The 26717-nt window shown below is 41.7% G+C and overlaps 2 protein-coding genes across 11 annotated transcripts in view; one reads left to right on the top strand and one right to left on the bottom strand.

Annotated features, from left to right (window-relative positions):
- Nucleotides 1-13705, bottom strand: part of UEVLD (UEV and lactate/malate dehyrogenase domains) — a 55188-nt gene extending 41483 nt beyond the window's left edge. For 3 of the 6 annotated variants that reach the window (XM_060606171.3, XM_060606175.3, XM_078433296.1), the window contains exons 1-3: nt 13559-13705; nt 5221-5305; nt 1132-1197 (exon numbers count right to left, since the gene is read on the bottom strand). In XM_060606171.3, the coding sequence (XP_060462154.1) occupies nt 1132-1197; nt 5221-5305; nt 13559-13606 (199 nt within the window). In that variant the 5' untranslated portion in view covers nt 13607-13705. Of the gene's footprint in view, nt 1-1131; nt 1198-1433; nt 1508-5220; nt 5306-12833; nt 13086-13558 lie in introns of those variants that run through there. The other 3 variants (XM_060606173.3, XM_060606174.3, XM_060606176.3) reach the window with 3 other exon arrangements.
- Nucleotides 13706-13798: 93 nt separating this feature from the next.
- Nucleotides 13799-26539, top strand: MISFA (mitochondrial sheath formation associated). Of its 5 annotated transcripts, none has more exons than XR_009602270.3 (5): nt 13799-13927; nt 23253-23471; nt 23879-23983; nt 25744-25781; nt 26428-26539. XR_009602270.3 is itself a non-coding variant. In XM_060606180.3 (5 exons), exons 2-3 carry the CDS (start codon nt 23403-23405, stop codon nt 23969-23971), a joined length of 162 nt encoding a protein of 53 aa, XP_060462163.1. In that variant the 5' UTR covers nt 13808-13927; nt 23253-23402; the 3' UTR covers nt 25744-25781; nt 26428-26539. The 5 variants fall into 5 exon arrangements, 4 of the variants coding, with proteins under 4 accessions (XP_060462163.1, XP_060462164.1, XP_078289425.1 ...); XM_060606180.3 differs by having other exon boundaries at nt 13808-13927; nt 23879-23971; XM_060606181.3 differs by lacking the exon at nt 13799-13927 and adding an exon at nt 14010-14131 and having other exon boundaries at nt 23879-23971.
- The last annotated feature ends 178 nt before the right edge of the window (nt 26540-26717 follow it).

The following is a 26717-nucleotide window of genomic DNA, read 5'->3' as shown; positions in this document are numbered from 1 at the left end:
GTCCTCTCGAACACTGATAGAAGTAGGTTTGGACAAATAGGAAGAGTTAAGAATGGGGGAACTAGCGATTTTTTGTTTGTTTGTTTGTTTTTTGGCAAACACTTAGCTATCACTTGATAGCAGGCAGATCACTTGAAAATATGATGCCTTCTTTGAGTTTTAATGGCCCCCAATTTCCTACTGGAGTTTCAAGTGACAGTCTGATACAAGTGGTGTGGTTTTAGGTAAATCGCTTGACTAGGCTAAGACTGAGTTTCACCCATACAATGGGGACATCATACAGAGGGAAACGGAGAGGATCAAAACATTGATGTAATGGAGAAGAAGGTGTGATCCTTGCATTTTGCTATGGAAAGCAAAGAGAACTGTCCATAAAATCAGGCCTGTCTGTGTAGGGGCCCAGGGTAGGCTGCCCCAAGATGGGCCACTTTGGCACAGAGATTATTTTGAGTTAAAAGTAATCAAAACTTGGCAGATTCAGGAAAAGCTTTCTTCCTCCCTCTCAACTGCCTAAATTACAATGGGAGGAAGAGCCTGTACCTGGAAGAGAGCTATTAAAAGAGACTCCCCTTTACCTAGAGTTTAGCTGCGTAACAGGGCAACCTTTGTTTTTCCAAGTATCTCCTTTCCCTTCTTGCTAGTGGTCTTTCTCCCTTTTGTGTCCGCAGGCCCCTCCCCTCTCCTTAGCTCAGATAAGCTTCATGCTCCCTCACTGTCCCTGGAATCTCATGTCTGTGTGGATTCCCCACTATGCACACCTACTAAATTTGATTTTCTCCTGTTAACCTGTCTTATGTCAATTTGATTCTAAGTCCAGCTGGAAGGACTACAGGGCAGAGGAAGGTCTTCTTCCCCAACATCTGTCTTACTCTCCTCTGTACCCTAGCACCTAGCAGACTAGTGAGCACATAGTTGATACTTGTTAAGTATTTTTTGAACTGAATTGAATTTGTTGATATTAATCTAGGCCACCTTGAATGGGACAGCATTCTGCTATATGCAATAAGGTTCTGTGTACATCATGTTATATGTGAAAATACTTTAGAGAATGTTATGGGACTAAACAAATGTAAGCTCTTGTTAAAATGTTCTTTTACAAAATTCCCACATTTTCTCAGCTTCCACACTTACCATGGTACATCACAGGAATAGTGCCAGTGAAATTCAGCAGGTCTTTCTGGGAACTATCTTTGAACACTGGAAGAAAAATAAAAGCCCCAAAATGTACACTCAAAAGTAGAAAAAACTGTATGAAAGTTTGCGCACACACAGACCCACATACAGAAGCACACCTAATTTTTAAGGTTCATCATCTTGGCATCTGTAACTATGTTGACAAGGGGAAATTACCACATACTGTTTTCTTAGAAAGCCAAGAGGAGAGCTGAAAGCACAGAGAGCTTTGATACAGAAACTCCAGATTCTAGACCTACTTTCCCCACTTAGACACATGCAGCTTTACTGTTGAAGCTGTTACTTGAATCCCTTTGACCTTCAGTTTCATCATCTATAAAATAAAGAAAGCAAGACTACATCATAAAGTGGTCATAAGGATCAAATGTGATAATGTGAAAACATACTTAAGAACTTTAGGACCATAGGGGTGCCTGGGTGGCTTGGCTGGTTGAGCATATGACTTTGGCTTAGGTCATAATCTCGAGGTTCGTGACTTCAAGCCCCGCATCAGGCTCGCTGCTTATCAGCACAGAGCCTGCTTCAGATCCTCTATCTCCCTCTCGCTGCCCCTCCCCACTTAAGAGTGTGCTCTCTCTCCTTCTCTCTCTCAAAAATAAACATATAAAAAAAAGTTTAGGACTATAAAACTCAGGGACATCATCAAATAACTGTCACATATTGTTGCATCCACACGACTCCTGAAACAGAATGCTACGGGCACCAGTGACAGTCACAACAAAGTTTATTACGATGAGAGGGAAGGCCGACCGATCGGGACCAACACTCTTGATAAGAGTGCGGCCTCGAACAGCCAGGGTACAGAGTTTATAACCGATCACATCATTTTATCATCACCTGGGAACAGAACAAAGAAACAGCTGCCAGATGAGTTAGAAACAGCTGCCTAATGAGGTGTTTATTTTAGACTTTCTGCCTCTAAGTTGCAACCAGTGGATCTCCTTGACCCTGCCTCTGATGCTCTTTTCTTTGAACTTTTGTTTCCTTAATTGGTGAAGCCTAATTTACAAGAGTATGAGGCTAGTTTACAAGAGCAAAGCAAGGCTGTTATCTCTTAACCTTCAGTGTCAACACAAAGCTGTTATTTTTCAAGCTAAGCATTAGCCCTACACTACAATTTAACCCTTACAATATAAAAGTTATAATCATTTTCAGATACCAGACTCCAACTTTACAATTTTAAGATTTTATAATTTTATAATCTTTAGATGCAATTAAGAAAAAAAAAGTTAGCTTTATTTTTTTTAAGCTCATTTATTTTGAGAGAGAGAGAGAGAGACAGCGCGCGAGAGCGCACAAGCAGGCCAGGGCAGAGGGAGAGGGAGAAAGAGAATCCCAAGAGGGTCTGTGCTGATAGCTCTGTGCTAATGGTGAGATCATGACCTGAGTCGAAATCAAGAGTCTGTCACTCAACCAACTGAGCCACCCAGGTGCCTCTGTAACTTTCAACTTAGTTTCACTTTTCTTATTGATTTATGGCTTAAATAAGTAAGATATTTTTTAAAGGAGTGCACTAGCTAGGATGATCACCAGGTATTGTATGTAAGTCCCGAATCACTAAATTGTACACCTGAAACTAATATTACATTGTATGTTAACTAACAGGAATTTAAATAAAAACTTAAAAAGAAAAAAATATCTTATTGGTTTTGTTAATGTTAAAAGTGTATATGTCTGTAGAAATCTATTAAGTTACCAAAACATGAACTAAAGTGTAAGACTCGCCCATAATTCCTTTATGGAAAGACAACCATTTAGCATATTCTTCCGAAGGCCTTTTTAAAAATTCATAAACTTTTGGGACGCCTGGGTGGCTCAGTCAGTTGAACGTCCAACATCGGCTTAAGTCATGATCTCATGGTTTGTGGGTTCAAGCCCCGTGTCAGGCTCTGTGCTGACAGCTCAGAGCCTGGAGCCTGCTTCGGATTCTGGGTCTCCCTCTCTCTCTGCCCCTCCCCCGCTAGTGCGCTCTCTCTCTCTCTCTCTCTCTCTCTCTCAAAAATAAGTAAACATTAAAAAAAGTTCATAAATTTTTTTTTACATATGAAATTGTATCACACAGTCTGTTCTGTGAACTTTTTACTTATTTAATTCATTCATTTTTATTCTCTTTGATTCCTATTGTAAATAACACAATTATTATACTTTAAGTTTTATTTAGAAATTGTTCTTTTAATTTTGTCTTAACTCACAGCTTGGGTTGTAAAAAAATATGTAAGATAATGTAGATAAAACATTTGGAAACATATCTGGCATTCAATAAAAAGTAGCTGTCATATCCCCGATCCCACTCATTTATGCAGCACCAAATAATGAGGTGCTCATCAAGAGAGGCCAGTCACAGATGGGCTAGAATTTAATAATTTCTTCCGCATGTGAAATTAACTAGCTATCCCTAAGAAATACTTCAATAACTCCTCAAAATTTCTAATATATAAATCTGAATTAGATACATTTCTAACTAATTCTAATATAAAACATTCCCATGGAATATAAATAAGTTTTTGAAAACCATGTGTTTTGACTAATTTGTGGGTCCTAAAATCAATTTTGTGAGTCTCAATTAGCATTTGTCTTTGAATGAAATGGAATGGAATAGAAAATGCCAGAGTGTACACACTATTTCAGTTATGTGTCTATGGAGTCAGGATATAAAATGCATTAAAAAAATTTTTTTTTAAATGTTTATTTATTTTTGAGAGAGACAGAGTGTAAGCAGGGGAGGGGCAGAGAAAGAGGGAGACAGAATCCAAAGCAGGTTCCAGGCTCTGAGCTGTCAGCACAGAGCCTGACATGGGGCTTGAACCCATGAACCATAAGACCATGACCTGAGCTGAAGTTGGTCACTCAACCGACTGAGCCATCCAGGGGCCCCTAAAATGCATTTTCAAGTGTGGTTTGTGGTCAGAAATTTTAAAAGACAGTGAAGTAAAATCTTTCTTAGGTAACTATAAGTGAACAAGATAACTAAAACTTTTGTTATTAATAATTCAGACTCAACCATTTATGTGGTAGGCAGAACAATGGCCTCCAAAGATGTCCAATATCCTAATCCTTGGTACCTGTGAATATGTTACCTTACTTGGCAAAGAGACATTTTACATGCAGTTAAGGACCCTGTGATGGGGAAATTATTCTGTATTATTGGAGTAAGCCTAATCTAATCACACTGGGCCTTAAAATCAGAGATATGATTACAGAAGAATGGTCAGAGACATGCAACATTGCTAGCTTTGAAGATGGAGGAAAGAGATCACAAGCTAAAGAATATGGCTAAACCTTTAGAAACTGAAAAAGGCAAGGCAGGGTGCCTGGGTGTCTCAGTCACTGGAGCACGTGACTCTTGATCTCAAGGTGGTGAGTTCGAGCCCTACCTTGTGTGTAGAGATTACTAGAAGAAATACATAAACTAAATAATAATAATAATAATAAAGGCCAAGAATTACATTCTCTGCCAGAGCCTCCAGAAAGGAATTAAGACCTGCCAACACTTTGCTTTTGGCCTAAATGTCTAACCTAAAGAGACATGTGTTGGACTTCTAGCCTACAGAACTCTCAGATAGTAAACTTGCGCTTTTTTAGCTACTAATAAATTTGCGCTGATTGGTTGTTGTTTGTTTATTTATTCATACTCAAGTATAATTAACACACAATGTTATATTAGTTTCAGATGTACAATATAATGATTCAACAATTCTACACATTTCTCAGTTCTCATCAAGGTAAGTGTACTCTGAATCCCTTTTCTCTCTTTCACTCATCCACCCTCCCACCTACCTACCCTCTGGCAACCACCAGTTTGTTTTCTGTATTTAAGCCTGTACATTTTTGCTAATTTGTTATGGCTGCAACAGAAAACGAATACAATATAAGTTGTATTAACTTAAATTTCCTCAGAAACCACAGGTCACAAAGTATAGTTGAAAATCAGGGGATAAAAGAGAGAAATGAGAAATTACAATTTTGTAGCTCTCTAAGTATAATTCACAATTTACTAAAGTTAATAGTAGAGGTTATGACTCTTACCATAGGTGTCCATGGAATATCTGAAATGTGGGAAAAACCTATTTACATTCTTTAGTTCTTCCACAGTTAGATCTCTGAACTTGTACTGAAAAGAGAAAGATGAGAACCGAGTAAGAATCAAGCTACAAGCTGCAGAACGATTACAATTAACACTGAACAGAACACCATGTGCTAGGCCCCCGGCTCTGAGTTTCATGAACATGGATAGTATGTGATTTACTCTTTTTAATAATGACCCCATGAAGTAGGTAGCAGGGCTTATGACGGCTCTACTTTACAGAAGATGAAAATGAAAGCTAGAGAATCAAACTAACTTGCTGAGTTAGACAGTTAAAGAGTGAAGCCAGAGCTCAAACTCTGGACTTGGGCCTTTTATCACTAAATCAAACTAAATTTCCAAATACCTCCTGAAAACTTAAGAAAGTGGGCAGGAGCACCACCCCTGTCACCACTATTCAAGATCCAAGTCTCCTTCTTGAATACCTCATTCAAGGAATGAGACACCCTGAATTCCCCTCCTAACCCTCCTGGCACTGCATCCTGGGTTTCAAAGGGAGAACAGACATCACTCAAGGGTTTGCAGTCAATCTGAGTGAACTGCCTCTTTATTCATCCAGATGTATTCCCAGAAATACTACCTTGGCAAAGTCATTTAACTTCTTTGAACTTATTTCCTCATTTGCAAAGAGAGAGAGCCACCTCCTAGACTTGTGCTGAGGGTTAAATGAAGGAAAGAAAAAGTATGTGAAGAATCTATTATCAATCTCAAAATGAAATTTGAGGAGACGGTTACATTTGCAATAGTATCAAAAAGAAAAAAACTACTTAGAAATAATTTGAACAACAAGATGTAAAACTTAGTGTAGAAACTACAAAACATTGTTGAAAGAAATTAAAGTATATCTAAGTAAAAGAAAGCCATCCCTTGTTAATAGATCAGAAGACTTGCTATTGTTAAGATGGTAATATTCCCCAACGGATTCAATAATCAACAATCCTGGGGCGCCTGGGTGGCGCAGTCGGTTAAGCCTCCGACTTCAGCCAGGTCACGATCTCGCGGTCCGTGAGTTCGAGCCCCGCGTCGGGCTCTGGGCCGATGGCTTGGAGCCTGGAGCCTGTTTCCGATTCTGTGTCTCCCTCTCTGTCTGCCCCTCCCCCGTTCATGCTCTGTCTCTCTCTGTCCCAAAAATAAATAAAAAAAAAAAAAAAAAAAAAAAAATAATCAACAATCCTTATCAGTATCCCAACTGGCTTTTTGTTTGCAAAAATTTACAAATCGATCTTAAAATTCAAAAAATTAAAAACAGAATTACCCTAGCAAAGGAAACAATCAGCAAAACTAAAAGGCAACCGACGGAATGAGAGAAGATATTTGCAAATGACATATCAGATAAAGGGTTAGTATCCAAAATCTATAAAGAACTTCTCAAACTCAACACCCAAAAAACAAATAATCCAGTGAAGAAATGGGCTAAAGACATGAATAGACACTTTTCCAAGGAAGACATCCAGATGGCCAACCGACACATGAAAAAATGCTCTACATCACTCATCATCAGGGAAATACGAATCAAAACCACAATGAGATACCACCTCACTCCTGTCAGAATGGCTAACATGAACAACTCAGGCAACAACAGTTGTTGGCGAGGACGTGGAGAAAGAGGATCGCTTTTGCATTGTTGGTGGGAATGCAAATTGGTGCAACCACTCTAGAAAACAGTATGGAGGTTCCTCAAAAAACTAAAAATAGAACTACCCTGCGACCCAGCAATTGCACTACTAGGCATTTATCCAAGGGATACAGGTGTGCTGTTTCAAAGGGACACACGCACCCCCATGTTTACAGCAGCGCTATCGACAATAGCCAAAGTATGGAAAGAGTCCAAATGTCCATAGATGGATGAAAGGATAAAGAAGATGTGGTATAGATATACAATGGAGTATTACTCGGCAATCAAAAAGAATGAAATCCTGCCATTTGCAACTACGTGGATGGAACTGGAGGGTATTATGCTAAGTGAAATTAGTCAGTCAGAGAAAGACAAAAATCAGATGACTTCACTCATCTGAGGACTTTAAGAGACAAAACAGATGAACATAAGGGAAGGGAAACAAAAATAATATAAAAACAGGGAGGGGGACAAAGCATAAGAGACTCATAAATATGGAGAACAAACAGAGGCTTAGTGGAGGGGTTGTGGGAGGGGGGATGAGCTACATGGGTAAGGGGCACTAGGGAATCTATTCCTGAAATCATTGTTGCACTATATGCTAACTAATTTGGGTCTAAATTTAAAAAAATTAAAAATAAAATTAAAAAAAAAAAGAATTACCCTACAACCCAGCAATTGCACTACTAGGTATTTATCCAAAGGATACCAAAATGCTGATTCGAAGCGGCACATGCACCTCAATGATTATAGCAGCACTATCAACAACAGCCAAATTATGAAAGAGGCTAAACGTCCAATGACTGATGAATGGATAAAGATGTAGTATATATATGCAATGGAATACTATTCAGCGATCAGAAAAAATGAAATCTTGCCATTTGTAACAACGTGGACAGAACTAGAGTGTATTATGCTAAGCAAAATAAGTCAGAGAAAGACCAGTATCATATAATTTCACTCATATGTGGAATTTAAGAAACAGATGAACACAGGGGAAGGGAAGGAAAAATAAGATAAAAACAGAGAGAGAGGCAAACCATAAGAGACTCTTAAAGACAGAGAACAAACTGAGGGTTGCTGGAGGGGTGGTGGGTAGGGGGTGAGCTAAATGGGTGATGGACATTAAGGAGGGCACTTGTTGGGATGAGCACTGGGTGTCATAAGTGATGAATCACTGGGTTCTACTCTGGAAACCAATACTACACTGTATGCTAACTAATTTGAATTTAAATAAATAAATTTTTTAAAATTCAGATGGGAATGCAAGAGACCTAGCACAGCCAAAAACAATCCTGTAAAAGATTGTTGAAGAAGAGTTGGAGGATGCATACTATAATTAAAAGACAGGTTATAATAAAAACACAGAAAACAGTAAGTATGGGAGAGGATGTGAAGAAGTCAGAACCCCTGTAGACATAAGCTACTGCTGGTGGGAAAGTGGTACAGCCGTTTTGGAAAAGTTTGGCAGTCCTTCAAAAGATTTAAGCATAGAGCTACCGTAGGACCAGCAATTCCACTAAGGTACAGAACCAAGAAAAGTGGAAACATATGTCCACACAAAAACATGTGCACTATTGTTCAAAGAAGCATTACTTCTAATAGCCAACAAGTGAAAACATGCTAAATCTCCATCAACTGATGAATGGATAAATAAAATGTAATATATCCATAAAATGGAATATTCAGCCATAAAAAGAATAAAAGAATTGATACATACTACAACATGGATGAACCTTGAAAACGTTATGTTAAGTGAAAGAAAGCAGACACAAAAGGCCACATATTATATGATTTGTATATGGAATATCCAGAACAGGCAAATCCATGAAGCAGAAAGTAGATTAGTGGGAGCCTCTCTGAGCCTTAAGTTTTTCATTTGCAAAAGATATATAGCTCCACTGCCTACCAACTGCAACAGGTATGTATGAGGACCTTATGATTAACATATGTAAAAGTAAGATATTAAACAAAAATGTATACAATAGTAAGTACAGACAGGAAGTGATGAATCCACATAAAGCATATCTAAGTTAGAGAAAGGCCTCCAGCTACAGCTGTCTACAATTTGCATTAGAGTCTAGAAGAGTCTAGAAAATGAGAGGGAAGGGGGAGGATCATTTTAAGATGGGAAGGAATTTGGCAGAAGAGAAAGCCCATCGTTATTAACAACTTGAGGGCAGGAATCACCTCTTACTCATCTTTGTACCTCCCCACAGCACTTAGCACAGGGTATGCCTCTGATAAATACAGGCTGGATGGATGGGAGTTAGCAAAGAGGTAGATTTATACGAGAATGATCCACAGGACTGGGCATCAAAACTAAGAAGTGAGGGGTGCCTGGGTAGCTCCGTAGGTTAACCACCAACTTTTGCTCAGGTCATGATCTCGCGGTTCGTGGGTTCAAGCCCCGCGTCAGGCTCTGTGCTGACATCTCAGAGCCTGGAGCCTGCTTCGGATTCTGTGTCTCCCTCTCTCTCCGCTCCTTCCCCACTTGTGCTCTCTGTCTCTCAAAAATAAATAAACATTTAAAAAAATTAAAAAAAAAAAACCTAAGAAGTGATCAGTATTTTTTTTTTAATTTTTTAATGTTTATTTATTTATTTTGAGAGACAGAGCATGAGAAGGGGAGGAGCAGAGAGAGAGACACAGAATCCGAAACAGGCTCCAGGCTCCGAGCTGTCAGCACAGAACCCAACATGGGGCTCAAACTCACAAACCGTGAGATCACGACCTGAGCCGAAGCCAGACGCTCAGCTGACTGAGCCACCCAGGTGCCCCAGAAGTGATCAGTATTAATTACAGCAGGGTGAAATGAGTTCCAGATACAGGGTCCCTGACTCAGCATAAACAAAAGTGAATGAAATCATCCCACCAATGTACAGAAGGCTGCACTGCTGTCAGCTGAAATATTCATTATGAATGAAAACAATTTTGTTTTGTTTCCTACTTAAAATTATAAGCTGTTTTCTAGATCTTTAATGTCCCATGAGAATGTAATTATTAATGGCTGTGTAGGATATATACCATAATTGATTTAATTGCAAAACTGTTATAAAAGTTTGTCAAAAGAGGGCAAAAACACTCTTCCTTAGGGACTGAATACCCAAATGTCACTAGTATAGTCAAATATGTGATTTGCCTTAAAAAAAAGGTTTTTTTAATGTTTACTTTTGAGAGAGAGAGAGAGAGAGAGAGGAACAGAGAAAGAGACACAGAATCTAAAGCAGGCTCCAGGCTCTGAGCTGTCAGCACAGAGCCCGCCTGACACGGGGCTCAAAGTCACAAACCGGGGGTTCGTGACCTGAGCTGAAGTTGGACACTTAACCGACTGAGCCACCCAGTCGCCCCTGATTTGCCTTTTTGACACCTAAAAAGACAGACCTATTTTGTTTGTCCTAAAAAATTTTTTTCACATCATTTTCACTATATATGAAACAGAATATCTTATTATAATATTAAGGCACACATTCCATTACTGTTCCTATTAACACCTAAGAGAAGTCTGCCTAACATTCTCTAAGGAAATGTGCCTCAGACAATCCCATGTGCTTAAAGGGTGGAGGCATGCCACTAAGGAGGAAAATTGGCCTGTGAGATTCGAAAGCTAAAATAATTATACTGTCATAAAAGTCAGTAACACTGAAAAATTGAGAAGTTACGAAAATTTTAGCTTTATCTACTACAGTATTTTTATTTCGTACACTTATATTTATGAAAAGTACGTAAGAGTATTCTTATATGACCTATGTTCAAATGTAGGACACATTGAGGAATACTTCGTGGCATCATGTCATTAAAAAAATGTTAACAGGAGGCGCCTGGGTGGCTCAGTTGGTTAAGCCTCCAACTCTATTTCAGCTCAGGTCATGATCTCATGCTTCATGGGTTTGAGCCCACGTCTGGCTCTGCATTGACAGTGTGGAGCCTGCTTGCGATTCTCTTTCTCCCTTTTTCTCTGCTCCTCCTGTTAGCTCTCTCTCCCAAAATTAAAAACAAAAACATTAAAAAAAAATTGTTAACAGGAAGGTATCTTACAGATCAAGTCCAACTTACTGTTCTACGAGCGAGCAGAGCAAATCTAGGTTAAGTTACATGTCCAAGGTAACCCAACGAGGGATGTGGGGAATAGGAATTAGGGAACGAGATAATCTTTCTAAACTTAATATCTAAAACAAATTAAAGGATATATACACATGTGTGTATGTGTATATATATACATATATATATATACACATACACACATACACAAACATATACACTAATTTTGAAGACTGAACAGCATGCCCCAACTCACTCACATGTGATTTAGAATAGTAACATCTAACAGAACTTTCTGCTATGACGGAAAAGATCTATGTGTGATAGGTCTAATATAGTTGCCACCAGCCACATGTGGCTAACTGACAAAATGTGGCTGGTGTGACTGAGAAACTCAATTTTTAATTTTAGCTAGTTTTGACAAATAGCCACTTGTGGCTCCTGGATACCATACTGGACAGCACAGACCTCTCCAACACCATTACATCTGTCTGAGTACTCCTCTCAACCACTCAACTGCCTCCCCTGAATTGTATATTCACTTTCCTCTGCTTTTGTCCTCTGGTTTTATCACGCATGTGCGTGCATCCCTAAACAACACATTATTTAGTATTCATATTTATTGTTAAGTTTTTAATTTTAATTTTGTTGGCTTTATCAAAACATAATTTTGCATATACCCTCCAATTTTTTTTCACTCAACATCATGTCTCTAAGATTCATTTGCATTGTTGCCATGTTGTAGCTCAGTCATTTTCATTGCCACGTAGTAGTGTTTTCCATTGTGTGGATATACAACAAATTATCCTTCCTTCTGTTAATGTACGTTTGGGTTGTTTCTGTAGTTATGAATAATTATGCAGGTATCTGTTGCTTCATACACTATGAATTCTCTATGGTAGCCACCTAGAGGTAGAGGGGATATAAAACCCACATAATCAAATTAACAAGACCCAATTGTTCTTCAAAATGGTTAAATAACCATTTAACCACCAGCAGTGTGGCTGAGGCAAGTGCAACCTCCAAATCATCTAAATTATCTTAATTTATGCTAATCTAATGAGGGAAAAATTATGAAGTTCTTTTTCTACTCTCAACTTTAACAGTTCTTCCCAATGAACAATAAATACATCATGCTCCCCTCCTTAAAAAACTTGATAGAGTGGTTCTCTGAAGAGGAGACACAAAGGGTGTAATCTAAGCATGATGATACTTCTCTTCCTACAAGATGATACATCTGCACCTGTCACAGTAGATAAAATCATTCAAGTCAATTAAATAAACATTTCTACTCATGAGGCTTCACAACCCTGCACAGATGTACAAACTGCCCCAACTAAGTCAAATCCAACAAAATGGCATACATGTATGGTTTCTGCACGGGGAAGTTTTAAGGAAGCATTAAGAATCACTTAACCAGAAAGCTGGATACGAGAAAGAATGAAATCTTGCCATTTGCAGCAATGTGGATGGAACTGAAGGGGTATTATGCTAAGTGAAATAAGTCAGAGAAAGATACCATGTGTTTTTACTCAAATGTGGATCTTGAGAAACTTAACAGAAGACTGTGGGTGAAGGCAAGGGGGAAAAATAGTTACAGAGAGGGAGGGAGGCAAACCATAAGAGACCCTTGAATACAGAGAACAAACTGTTTATGGAGGGGCGGGGGAGAGGGGAAAGTGGGTGGGTGATGGGCATTGAGGAGGAGGAGGGCACTTGTTGGGAAGAGCACAGGGTGTTGTATGGAAGCCAATTTGACAACAGATTATATTAAAGAAAGAAAGAAAGAAAGAAAGAAAGCAAGCAAGCAAGCAAGCAAGCAAGCTGGTGAAAAGGGGGTTGCCTCAGAATATACATTGGTGGGAAGCCAAAGAAACTGGACCAAGAGCCTGGACTAACCTGGAAACTGGAGCTAGTCATGCCCTAGAAACGTAGGTTAGACTTCTGGGTCAGGCCTCCCGCTCAACCCTTCAAACATTAAGAGGATCTCTTCTGGGCCTTCAAGCCCTGTCTCCATTCCTATATCTACTCAAGTCTTTCATTCAATGCACAGTTATTTAGAAGCCCCTGCTCCGCCAGGCACAGTGCTAGGGAAGGGCAACAGCACCCTCTCTGCCGTCAGAGTTCACCGCATGAGTAAATAAATAATTGTAAATAAGTAATTATTCCACAATGTGATAATCCATACTTCTGAAGGCAAGCGGAGCGAAGGGCGTGATTCCATCTTGCAGTGAGTGACATCTGAGCTGAGTCTCGGAAGGGAAGATTGCAAAGCAAAAAAAAAAAAGGGGGGGGGGGCAGGCCATTTCAACATAGAGAAAGGCGTGGTTAAAGGCACTGGCGAGCGCTGGGAGCTAAGTCGCCGAAACGCTGGTGGCGTGAGAACTCACACCGCGTGGAGGGCAGGGGTTTCGGAGTCGTGGGCGGAGCCACAGCCCCGACCCGAGGGATGCTGGGCTCCCGAGGGAGAAGCCCGCGGCCTCCCAAGGACCACTCCCCAGAGCCGGCTTCTGGCCAGCCCGCCTCCGCTCCAATCGCCGCCACTAGTCTGGGAACCCCCACGAGGAGATAGCTCAGCCCCGACACCCCGGACCCTCAGACCCGGTCCGGCGGACTGCCTGCACCTTGCCCAGGAGCCGCCTGAGACTCTCGCAGTCGAACTCCATCTCCATCCACGTCCCGGACCCAGGTTGCGCGACCCAGCCCGTGGACCTCCTTCCGTGCCGGTTCCCGGACGGAGGCCGCCGAGGTCCAAGCCTCCCAGAGCTGTCCAAGGCCACGCCCCTTCCCAGGCTCGAAAGTCCGCCCGCGTCCAACGCCCAGGCTCAGCGGCCGCTCCGCCCGGGAGTCGAACCAGCGGCCCAGCGTGGACCCTGAGCGCCGTCGGAAAGGCGTTAGCGCCCAGGGGGTCACAACCCAGCTTGCTGGAAGGAAACTTGGGGACATCTGTAAGGAGAGGAATAGGAATGACCCGAGGAGAAGCAGTAAAGGAGGTAGAAGCAACTCGCGCTGTTTTGGAGGAGAGTTTCTAGAAGGGTGTGTTAAATTCAGCAAAGTATTGAGAAAGATCAAGACCAAAAATTGTAGTTAGATTTAGGAAGGAAGAGGTAACGGAACTTCAAAAGCAAAATTTCAGGGAGCTAGAAAGGGAAAATGGAGTCAGGAGGAGCCTTGTCGAAAAACTGGAAGATGTGAAGGTTGGTGCAGCATGAGGGGAGGAGTTGCCTTTTTTTTTTTTTTTTTTTTTTTTTTTTTTTTTTTTTTAAGGTGGGGCGCCATAACTGTTGGGAGAGAGAGAGGAAAAAGCTAGGTCAGAAAGAGTTTGAGAACAAGAGAGGGGGTGTATACAGAGAGAAGGTGAAGAGATGCAATTTGTTGGCTTTGTCTGGTGTCCTTGGTTTGTGAATTACTTTCCTGCATTATCCCTGTCTTGAGCCACTGAGCTTAAAAAGTCTCAGAAGATAGGTACTGAAACTGTCAGAAGGGTGTGTAAGCAGGAGGGTGACTGTATTTACAGGAAGAACCAAAGGCTGGAATGCTGTGACTCAATTAAGAGAATAAAGTAGAGGCTGGGCAGTGTATTTATTCATTCACCAAACTTTTGCTCAGCATTGACAACTTGCTAGATATTTTTCTGGGTCCTAGGATACAGCAGTGAATAAAATAGACAAAAATATCACCTGTCCTAAGGCTGTCATTCTTTTATTAAGAGGAGAGCAAAACTACATATAATAAGTAAATTAGATCGTATGCTGGAAGGTAATCAAGTGTTGTGGGGAAAGGCAGGGTAAGGAGATCAGAGTAATCTCCTTGAGAGGTGAGAGAGTAGGTGTTCTATATTAGAGGGCATTCAGTTCAAAGCAAAGTCCTAAGGCAGGCTTCAGTTCAAAACAGCAAGGGGGCCAGTGTGGCTGGAGTAGAATGAAGTAAGAGGTGAGGAAACGGTAGTAGGCTAAGTCAGAGAAATAAGGGGGAAGCCACAGATGGTTTAGGGAAGTGATTCTTACAGTGTGGCCCCCAGACTCAGCCTCAGCATTACCTGGAACTTGCTAGAAAGATTCTAAGACCCCATCCCCAGACTTAGAGAATCAGAAACTCTAGGGGGAAGGGGGATTCAGGCAATTATTTTTGACAAACCTGGGTGATTCTAATGCATGGTGAAGTCTGAGAACCACTTTGGTGCCTTTGTAGACATTTGTGACTCTGTCTTGTCACTGCCCTCCAGCCAGAGCCCATCGAACACACCCACACTTAAACAGGTTGGGCTGATTATTCCTTGCAGTGAGGGCGCAGACGCTATGGAAAACCATCGGGACTGTTCAGTAAGGCTGTGTTAGAGGGACCTATCATAGGATTGGGGCTTCGGGTGACTTGGGAGAGGGTTTAATGAAGTGACCCTTCACTTTGGATTGGGTGCTATCAAAGCAGAGACAATTCTATGATTGGATATCTCAGTAAATATAAGATGGGCAAATTGGAGCAAGCCTAAAGCAGTAATTGGTAAAGAAGTAGCAGTTACTCATTAGCAGACAGAAGAGGATGTTTGGTATTACACGGGCCGCACAATGACCTTGATCTGTCTCTGCTTAGACAGAATTATGAAGTAGTCTTATTTTGTCTCATTTTATCATGGTCTGAGTGACCCTCTCTGATGTTTGTGTTCTGTGAGATTGTTTCATCTATCAGGAGAATAACAACATAGCTGTGAGTGCCAGGTCAGCTTCTAGTAACACTGAGAGCTTTCGTAGATGAGTCAGACCAGTTCCCAGATGTCAGGGGCTGGTTTTTTCTTTCTTAGGCTCTTACCCTGAGAGAAAAAGGAAGCCACTGGAGGATTTTGAACAGAGAAGTGATGTGATCTAAGTTTTAAAAGAATAGGTCTGACTGCTGCATTGTGAAGAGACTGTATGTGGGGCAAGAGAGGAAGCCAGGAGACCATAGGAGGTGAGAAAAAGGTAAGAAGATGGAAAGATAAGAGGCCTGTAAGAGCAGTTCAGGCAGATCTAACAAACCTCGGAAACAATAGGACTTCCAGGGCCTCTCGGATCTAACAGATCTTGTCAGAAATCCATTAATCAAGGATTAGAAGTGAGGTTTGAGCAACGTTCTTCTTTTTATAAAGGAACCTTTTATGGAAGACACCTTCCATCCAAACAGCTAATTCTCTTCTGGTTTAGTCACTATGAATGACTTATAGACACTGTGAGCACTTTATGCCAGTGTGTGTGTGTGTGTGTGTGTGTGTGTGTGTGTGTGTGTGTAGCCATCATTTCCTGTGTGGAAGGTACATTGCGAAGAGTTTTATGTGCTTTATCAAAGTCAATCTTCACAAAGCTCTATGACCTAGATAGAATCATCTCATTTCTACCAGTGAGGAAACTGAGGTTTAGTGTTCTGTTACCTATTTCCTTGTTTCTGAGATCCTGTTGAGTAAGAGATGTATTGACAATGTTTTAGGAGAGAAAAGATTACAAAATTAAATATAAATACCCATTTTAACACTTATACCTATTTGAAAAGAGCTAAAATGTGAAAAAGAATGCCCCTTAAAAGAGAGGATATATGGTATAATTGGCTCCATTTTACAGTCAGGGAAACCAAGACTCAGGTTAAATTATTGCAGAAGGTGGTGTCAGAGATCATGTCCCTAATCTGTGCATTTTGCTGCTTCTCTGTGTGTGAAATTGTGATGAAATTTTGTGATTAGTAATCTCTAGCGAGCTAGAATGCTGTACCTATTGGTACTCAGTCATAAGAGGAAGATTGGGTAGTGCAAACATTGGCTGACTTCTGATAGGACCCCCCCTCACACCCAGAAATTGTCACTGTTAGGTCCTGTGACCTAACCAGGCTGAAACTCAACTTTTCCCCAAGCACATCGTATCTTCCTTGCTTTGTGCCTTAGTGCCTGCCTGGGATATTTTATCATACCCAACTAATTCTGTCTCCTCCCCGCTTCCTATCCCCAAAGACTGTAAGATCCTGGCAGATAGCTGTCAAATCTCACTTATCTCTGTATTCCCAGTGCCTGGTATGCCTGAACGTATGCATATCTTCAGTCTTCTAATATTTGGTAAGTTTGCTGAATGAATGAAAGTGTAGGGTGACCACAGCCATAGGGAGAAGATGTTATAGTGAACTAGTTCTCAGCCTTATTTGAGTTTCAGCCTTAAAAAAAAAATCTGTTGAAAGATACAGACTTGTCCCAGAAAAATGTGAATGCCAACATAAGCAATCCATTTTGTGCTCAATTTCAGGAATGTTCTTGGATGCACTGAAGCCCATCCCTGGACACTAGTTTAAGAAAATGTAGTTGGTGGGAGCATAATTTGCCACAAACTTTGGGCAAAGTAATGTGACCTACCTTTGACTCTATAACTTGATGTTTGGAAATTTGTCTTAGAGGGAAAAAAGTACACAAGATGCACATACAAAAATGTTAATTATATTAAAAGGGTAAAAAAGACCCCCAAACTAAGAAATGGGAAAAGTATATATTCTGCATCTTTGTTTGCAGCTTGAGAAAAATCACAAGAAGGGCTTGTTTAAAATTAGATTTTTTTTCTTGGTGCTCTGCTTCAGATCTCTATTTATAATCCTTTGCTTTCATAGTTATTAGTCCTATCAGACATACTGTTCAGGGATGAAACCCTGGTATTGCAAATACCAGACACATGTATCCTTATCATTTACTTCAGTTTCCCCCCTTTTTAAAATTGTGATACATACACATAACAGATGATTTACTATCTTAACCATTTTAAAGTATACAGTTCAATGGTATTAAATACATTCATCATGTTGCCCGGCCATGACTCCTGTACATGTCCATAATACTTTTTATCTTCTAGAACTGAAACTCCATATCCATTAAATAACATCTTCATATTCTTCCCTCCCCTCAGCCCCTGGAAAGACCATTCTATTTTCTGTCTCTGTGATTTTGACTTCTCTAAGTACCTCACTAATGGAATAGAATAAACAGCCTAGAAAAAAAATCCTTGCCTATGTGGTCAAATGATTTTTGACAAGAGTGCCAAGACAGTTCAATGGGGGAAAGGACAGTCTTTTCAACAAATGGTGCTGGGAAAACTGGATAGCCATGTACAAGAATGAATTGGACCCTTATTTGGGGCACCTGAGGGACTCAGTCAGTTAAGTGTCCAAGTCTTGATTTCGGCTCAGGTCATGATCTCACAGTCATGAGATTGAGCCCTGCATCAGGCTCTGTGCTGAGCATGGAACTTGCTTGGGATTCTCTCTCTTTCTCTCAAAGTAAACAAACCTTAAAAAAAAAAAAAAAAAAAAAAAAGAATGAATTGGACCCTTATCTCACACCGTATACAAAAATGAACTCAAAATGGATCAAAGACATAAGTGTAACACCTAAAACAATGAAACTCTTAGAAGAACACATAGGGAAAAAAACTTAATGACTTTGGATTTGGCAGTGAGTTCTTGGTTATGACACCAAAGGCAGAGGCAACAAAAGAAAAAAATAGGCAACTTGGACCTCATGAAAAATTTGTAAAACGGGTGCATCAAAAGCCAGTATCCTTTACTTAGACGCATGGAGTTTTTGTTGTTCTTTGACCTACAGCGTAATGTTGTATCTTGGGCGATCCTTCCACAGACATCCTCCATCTTTTATGGCCCTGTTTTCATGACCTTAAGAAAAGAAGTTGTCATATTTCTTTCCTAAACTAGTTCCTTTCTTGTAAGGATTTTATATATCCTCTCTGTTTTCATACTCTATCTGACCTGGAACACCCTTTTTGTTATCTTCTTGCTGCCTTACTGGTTAACAAGTAAAAAAACCCCGCAGTGCTCAAAAGAAATTGTCAAAGGAGTTTTGTTTGGCAATCCCAGCATTGTTTACGGTGGTAAAAAATTGGAGAAAACCTAGATGTACATTGTGTCAGTTATGAATTTATCACCCGTCAGCTCCAAGTTCACCATTCGCTGCTTGCTCTTCTCTAGTGGAGCTGGACCTTGTAAATATTTGTTCCTTGCTCGTGGGCATGATGCTAAGTTTTATCAGTAGAGGGCCTTGGGGAGATACTGTAGGAGGAAGAAACTTCTCTTCCTGGTTCCAGCGTGCTTTTGTCCTTGTGCTGTGTGGCTGCCAGCGGCACATGGGGGGTATCCAGTGGTGCTCACCCCTGTTGAGTTTCAGTGGCCTCTCTGTGGGCTGTTTTCCGTTGAGTTTCAGTGGTACCCCTGCCACTAAAACAGTTTGCCATTGAGGTCCACCACCAGCACCCCACAGGGTGGCTTCCTGGTGTATTCTCCTGGCAGACCCAGAGGCTAGATTCTCAGCAGGGATCCACAGACCTCCCAGAACCCCCTCTGGAGACTCCCGGCAAATTCCACCAGCATCTAGGGTCGTTCTCTAATTGTTAGGTCTGGCCTGCAATTGACTGGATTTCTCTACCACCCAGTTAGTCCTGGCCACCACATATTCAACAAGTTTTGGATCTCCGCCCTGGAGGTGAGGGACTCTTCCAAGTTTGTTTCTTTCTTGGGTGCTTTGCCTCAGCCCTAGACGTGGTGGCTGCTCCTTAGATACACTATTTCTGTATTATGTGAAGCTTTCTACCTTTTCCTTAGTTAATAATTCTCTTTATTAAGCTTTCTCTGTGGAAATTGCTGTGTAGTTTCTGTCTCTTGACCGATCTATTCCTCATTAGGAGAAAGAGGAAGTAAGTGTGGAGTATTAGGTAAGAATTAAAAAAGGAGGGGCACCTGGGTGGCTCAGTCGGTTGAGCGTCCGACTTCAGCTCAGGTCACGATCTCACGATCTCGCGATCTCGCGGTCCGTGAGTTCGAGCCCCGCGTCGGGCTCTGGGCTGATGGCTCAGAGCCTGGAGCCTGCTTCCGATTCTGTGTCTCCCTCTCTCTCTGCTCCTCCCCCATTCATGCTCTCTCTCTCTATCTCAAAAATAAATAAACGTTAAAAAAATTTTTTTTTAAAAGGATAAGTTAGATTTCTGCCTCAGCCTAGAAAGGACCAACTGCTACGGGAGTTGCCTTCTCTCCATAAACAAGTAGAAAACTGCACAAAACCTATGAAACAATTGTTTTCAGATCTTGCATAAGAAGCAGCAGCATGTGAACTTTGAAAGACAAGAAATAAAGGAGATGGGCCTTAAAATTGCCCCTGCCTACTGCCTGGAAGCAGTTTTCAGACTGCAGCATGGTGGGGTCACCTAAACCGAGACTAGTCTTGCTGAGTTGTAAAGAAAGATAGCAGGGTACACAGGAGGCCAGAGTGCCAGGAATTTCCAGGATGGAGTCCTGAGAAGGAGTTCCACAGAGAGAGAACTCTGGAGATCTCCATAGGGGTCCTTGTGAGTCTTTGGCTGAGTTGGTGCGTAGATGGGCTCAAACTCCATGAGGCAGGATAACAACGGCCCAGAAACAGCAGGCCAAGCACTTCTGGGAGCTCCCAAAGGTGCTAGGAGTTGTGGAAAATTCCACAGCATCAGAGAACGCTCAGTGGGCATTAGAGGGGCGGTAGCTCATTAGTGGGGATAATTACCCCCAGAGCAAAAGCTGCCTTTTGTCCACCATAATGAAGCTTAAAACAAGCCCCAGAAGAATCAAACTGATCCCAAGCATCCCAGAAGTAAGTCCCACACTACTGAAAGGAATGTAACGAAGTCCAGCACATAGCCCTGTAAAATTCACCATGTTGAACATGCAACCAAAAGTTGCCAGGCATTCAAAGAAGCAGGAAAGTATCATCCATAACAAAAGGAAAAAAACCAACCATCGAAACAACCCCAGAAATGACAGAGATGATAGATTTGCAGATGGAGTCCCTAAAATGTTTATTATCAATCTTATAAAAATGCTCAAGGATGCAAAGGGAAACGTGAGCATGATGTGGAGAAAAATGGAAGAACTTTTATTAAAAATTTTTTTTTAACATTTATTTATTTTTGAGAGACAGAGACAGAGCACGAGAGGGAGAGAGGCAGAGAGAGAGACACACACACAGAATCCGAAGCAGGCTCCAGGCTGAGCTGTCAACACAGAGCCCAACGTTGGGCTCAAACCCACGAACCGCAAGATCATGACCTGAGCCGAAGCTGGATCCTCAACCGACTGAGGCACCCGGGTGCCCCAACAAAAGAACTTTTCAAAAGACACAAATTGAACTTGAAGAGATGAAAATTACAACCTCAGGTGAAAAATGCATCACATGGGATTCACAGAAGATTAAGACACTATAGAGGAAAAACGAGTGAACTTGAAAAAGACAGCAATGGAAACTATCCAAAAATGAAACACAAGGAGAAACAAAGACTCAAAAATGAACAGAGTACCAGCAAGCCGTGGGACATGTTTGTCCTGGTTACTGGTCTCCTAGACGTGTACAGGAGGTCATGGAGAAAGGGAGGCAGAAAAAGTATTTGAAGAAGTATTAGCCGAATATTTTTCCAATTTGATGAAGACCATTCAACCCACAGTTCCAAGAAGCTCATCGAACCCCAGATAGAAGAAACTTGCGGAAAATTACATAGTCACATCAAAGTAAAATTGCTGACAACTGGTGATAAAGGCTTTTTAACAGGCACTTACCATGTGATTCAAATACCCCTCCTGAGTATTTACCTTACGGATGCTTATGTTCACACAGAAAAAACTTCGCAAGTATTTATAACATCTCTATGCATAATAACCCCAAACTGGAAGCAACCCAAATATTCTTTGACAGGTAAATTGATGAATCGCTATGTCCAGGTAATGGAACATATGTTCATTCAGTAAAAAGGACAAACTACTGTACAACATGGATGAAGCTCCAGAGCATTATGTTCAGTGAAAGAAGCCAGTGAATGAGCTTATAATTCTCTTTACATGAAGTTCTGGAAAATGCAAAAGCAGATCAATGGTTTCCAGGGGGCAGGGAGGTCAGGGGAAGGAGACTGATTGCAAAGGGGTACAGGGAACTTGTGGAGATGATTGAAATTTTTTCTCTCTTGATTGTGGAGGTAGTTACAAGATTGACACATTTTTCAAAACTCATCAACTACACACTAGAAAGGAATGCATGTTATATGTGATTTATACCTCAATAAAGCTTATTATTTAAAAAAAAGGATGTGTTTAGATTTTTTTTTTTGTTTTTATCCATTGACTCAAGAGCCTGTCCATGATGTATTATTGTGAACAGGAGAAAAGCAAGTTGTGCGGTAGCATAGGTAGTTTGATCACCTTTGATAAAGCAACGCTGAACAAAACCCCTCTATATCCCTCTACGTGTGTACTGATGTTTGCAAGCTGATGGAAGATTCTTTGCCAGAAGGGTACACACCAGGCTTGGTTACATGATGGGGATGGGAATTGAGGGGGAAAAATGGGGAGGTTGTTAAATTTTTCTTATATGTCTTTTGGGTGGTTCCATGTTTTACAATGAGCACCTGTTATTTTCATATTTTAAAAAAGTATTGAAAATAAAGAGGATATCAAAATAATAAATAGAGAGGTGTGTCTGTAGGAAGAATTCTGGTGGAGAGAAGGGTCCATTGTGACAGTACAGGGAGGTCAAAGGGATGAAGATGAGGTCATTAGACTGGGACAAAAAGATCTTTTGTAACTGCTGAGAGCATCTAAGTAGTGGTGAGCGGGCCAGAAGTCATAATGTGATATATGGAGGAAAGTTGGAGATTGGGAAGAAAGGCTCTGAGTGTGGGCCATTGTTTAAAAAGTTTGGTCATAAAGGGAAATTAAAAAAACAGGTTAGGAAGGAACCACAGCATCAGTTGCAGGTTTTTGTGAGGGAAGGACAAGGATACTTGTGGCTTCTTGAAGGCCAAGAGAAGAGAACCAGCAGAGAGTTATTGACCAAAGGTATTGAAGAATGGTATAAAATGCTGGTGACAGAGCCCTTGAGATGATGAGGGCTTTGCAGGGACAGAAAGAAGAGATGTCTCACTTCCCTAGAATTCAGTTTATTCCCTTCACAGCTGTCCTAGACCTAGGAACACACCCTACCGAATCCCTGTCTGTAGTCTAAGGAGCCCAGCTTCCTAACAGATAGCTGGGCCCTGAGTCCTGGCTTTCACATGGGGCATCAGCTGTGTGACCTAGTGCCAGTCACTTAGGCTCTCTACACTTCAGTCTTCTGATTAGTAAAATGGACTTGGTAATAATACCTACTTCCTGTTGTTGCTGTGAGGGAATACATACAAAAAGTTTAGTTTGCTACTCAACCACTGGTCTGGGGGCAATATCTCTGACATGTTATGAGTCTGGGCCATGTGACCAATGATGTCACAATGCCCTACTAGACTTCATCTTCTCCATTAGGGCGTTGCGGATCCTTTGGAGCCACGGACTGGAACTGCCATGCAAGACCTCTACCAACTGAGGGTTTCATGAGCGCACTCCCTTGCCAAGATCTTGGTGAATAGTCTTTCACTGTGCAATTGTGTCTTAGACATTGTTTTACTTGTTATCATGATTGTGCTTGGCTGGATGCTTTTTGTTGGACTTGCGTGTTACATGGGCACATTTCCAGAGTTCACGGTAAGTAATGACCCTGCCTGTGAATCCCTGGTAGTAGTCAGTCCTGGCTCTGACTCCACCTCCCAGCCAGGGTTTCTGACCAAATGGGAAAGACAGTTGAGGCCTCATCACTAATTAGAGGTCAGGGTGCAGTGGGAACAAAGTTGGCTTCCCAGGCTACTTCTCAACTCACTGGGATTATCTTTAAGTTCCACCCACCCCTTGGGTACATAACATTACTTATTTTAAATTTATAAGGGGTTTGCTGGAGAAAGTGGATTTCAGGCAAAGTAGATCAATGGTCGCCGGCTAGAAAGGGAAGGTGGGCATTGGTGGGACCTCCAACAGTCACAGTCACAGACAGAGGCAATTACCTGCTAGGCCAACAAGTGGAACCACTTCTGCCTTTAAATTTCTTTCTGACTCAGCCTCCAACTCTGAAGTGGAAAGAGAAGTGGCCTGTTCAGGAGAGCAAGACACGACTGAGGAGCCTGGCTTTGGATGAAGAACCACAGCTATGAGTGAGTGGTCAGGTCTGCTGGACTCAATTCCTCCCTTTCCAGAGAACATGGCAACCCCTTGAAATCTCAGTAGGAAGTTTATATTCCCCTGGGAAACAATAAACTGTAGAAAGGGAAGTGGGTTGAGATATGTGGTGGGGAAAGAGAATTCAGTGAGCACTTCTTTGGACAGCAGGCCAAGGCTCAAAGATTTGTTAAGCATATCTTACTGGTATTCTTTCCAAAGACTATTCCTGTCTATTAACTTATTTTCTCACAAACTCTGTAATGAGTTGGACCAGCGTTTTTAGCACCCCTTTTGGCAGATCCCAAGACAGGTTCAAGTTCTAACTTTGCAACTCACTAGCTACGTGACCTTGGGAAAGTCTAATCTCTCTAAACCTCAGTTTCTTCATCTGTATAACGGAGATATCTCTGTATCTTACTGTTTTTGTGAGGCTTGCATCTGGGAATTCATGTAAAGCATTTGATGCAAAGCATTTACTAAATGCCAACTTAACAACTAAGCAAAATAATGAACGGGTCCACAAAGATTTAGTGGTGACAGTAACCTCAACTATTTACCCAAGGCCATACAAATCAACTCCTTTGAGAAGCTGGGATGCAAGCATAGTTCTCTGGACTTAACAGCCTCTTGCACTCGTTCCACTAGACCAGCCTGCCTTTAGGAGACAGGAATAGCAGTATCCTTTTCACAACTGTCTCCTGGCTTTCTTCCCTCCCACTCCCTTTCACTCAGATCTGGTTTTTCAAAGGTGTTCCCACTGTTAAAGAAACTTTACTCTGAGAGTCTTAGTAATGAACTGGTAACAGGAGCAGATTTTCTGGGAAGCTACTCTGGAAAGCAGTGGTATCAAGTCCTAACCCCAGGTACACTGAGAGCAGGGCATGAGGGTTTGTTTTTTTCCATCGGCCCCAGAATTTCCATGCAAGTGTTGACCCAGCTCAGTCAGATCATTGTTGGGGTGGGGACATAGATGGAGGCCCTGGGCACTTGCTTAGCTGGGGCACTGCCACCCTGATCCTGACCAAGCCACTGGAAATGTTCTGTGCCTCAGGTTCTCCAGCTTTGAAATGAGCAGGACAGCCTAATGCCCTCTCTTCCTTTTCCAGGGAAGGGAACCCTACACGATGAGGGTTTAATTGTGACATTTCACGAAATGTGAGATTTTCGTTTGTTTGTTTTTTTGCAAATAGCCTAACGATAGTCTATAAAGTAATTGCTCGTAGCATACCTAGCCAATCCTCCCAATTAATCCAGGGTATTTTCTGTTTTGTTTTGTTTGCATGGCACTGCTTTTTGCATCTGATTGCATGAAAGCAACAGTTAATATTTTGACAGGTGATGAGTCAATAAAGTTCTGATGCCAGCTAGATCCTGACCGTGTAGAGTCACCAGAGAACAGGGCCCTTCTTTTAAGGGTTCTTTGGCCCCAACACACCAGGCATCCTGGCCAGTTGTCCCATAGTTACTCACTCTGACGGGTCCCTCCAAGGTCACAGGAGCTGATGTCACAATTGGTGTCTGAGCTCTGCCCCCTAAAATGGCCATGGCCAGCCATTTCAGTTCACACTAGACCACGAAGCCCCTCAGCCAGGAGCTATCATGCTGGGCGATCCACCATCCGGTCTGGAATGAAGATAGCCCAGCTCCCAGGACTCAAGGAACAGAGCACCACACCTTTCAGAACCACCTCTTTTCCCCAGCACATCCCACCAGTGAGCAAGAAGCCCCACAATGATTGTTGTTTTATGGTTGCTTCTCATTGCAGGAACCATGTGGAAAGGATATAAGTATCCCCCAGGAGGGGTAAGTGTGCTTTCAACTTTGTTCTCTATTCCTTCTTTGAAATGTATTCCCCCAGATCCATGAGCTGAGCATCAAAATCCAACTTTAGAAACAAATCGTCTTTTCTTGATTAAGAAAGTGGTGGTAGCTTACCTGCCTCTATTGTTGCTCGCTGAGAGTTCCCTCTGTCTTTCACGTCTTTCTTTTATACATATTTTCCTAAGAGTCTTTACTCTTGCATTTTTCAGTTTTATATAACCTGGAGGTAGAGAGGTAAAGACTCAGGCAATGCTGTCTGACATGGGTGACCTAGTCTTGTGCTCAGGGGCCATTTTGAGTGCTGGGGTCTTCAGTCCCATTTCTTAAATCAGCCCAGACCAGCAACCCACCCCTTAACTCTCCTTCATCAAGTAAAGTGTGCTCTATAAAATGGTTCTGGTGCTAGAAATCTTCTCTCTTCCTGTTAGACCTTGGATATGTGTCCTTTCTCTGCCTCTTGTCCCCTCCCACATGGCTAAGCCCCTCTGGCAGTTGAGGTCAGAGACATTAAGAGACAGAATTGGACAGAACCACTTCTGCCTATCTTTGGCAAGGAAGGCAATTACCTCAGCCGCACACTCTGACAAACACTAGAGAAGGCCCACCTGACATACTTTTGTCCCCCCAGACCCCGGTGGAAATAAGCAAAGATGATCCTGGTGAAGTCATGCAGCTCTGAAGCTCACCTGGCCTGCTGTAGAGTTCCTGTTGTTGGTTTCGCATAAAGTAATTGCACATTATTTTGTCACATTTTATGTAAAAAGTTACCGTACTTTTTAAGATGAAGAGCTGATATTCTGTTAGCTCAAAACAGGGAGATGGGGGAGGGTAGTTGGGTTTTAGACGAACGTGATTGGGTGCCTCTGTTTCAGTCTCTAAGACTGACATTAAGACTAAAATACCTAGTTCAGTTTGCCC

This window comes from Panthera onca, chromosome D1 (genome assembly GCF_046562875.1).
Source record: "Panthera onca isolate mPanOnc1 chromosome D1, mPanOnc1 haplotype 2, whole genome shotgun sequence".
In the NCBI taxonomy this organism is placed as follows: Eukaryota; Metazoa; Chordata; class Mammalia; order Carnivora; family Felidae; genus Panthera; species Panthera onca.
This window is presented reverse-complemented; position numbering and strand designations above follow the sequence as displayed.

Coding starts and splice junctions, on each gene's coding strand:
- MISFA (XM_060606180.3), top strand. CDS start 23,403: ATGATTGTGCTTGGCTGGATGCTTTTTGTTGGACTTGCGTGTTACATG. Junction 23,472..23,878: donor GCACATTTCCAGAGTTCACG/GTAAGTAATGAC, acceptor TTTCTGACTCAG/CCTCCAACTCTGAAGTGGAA.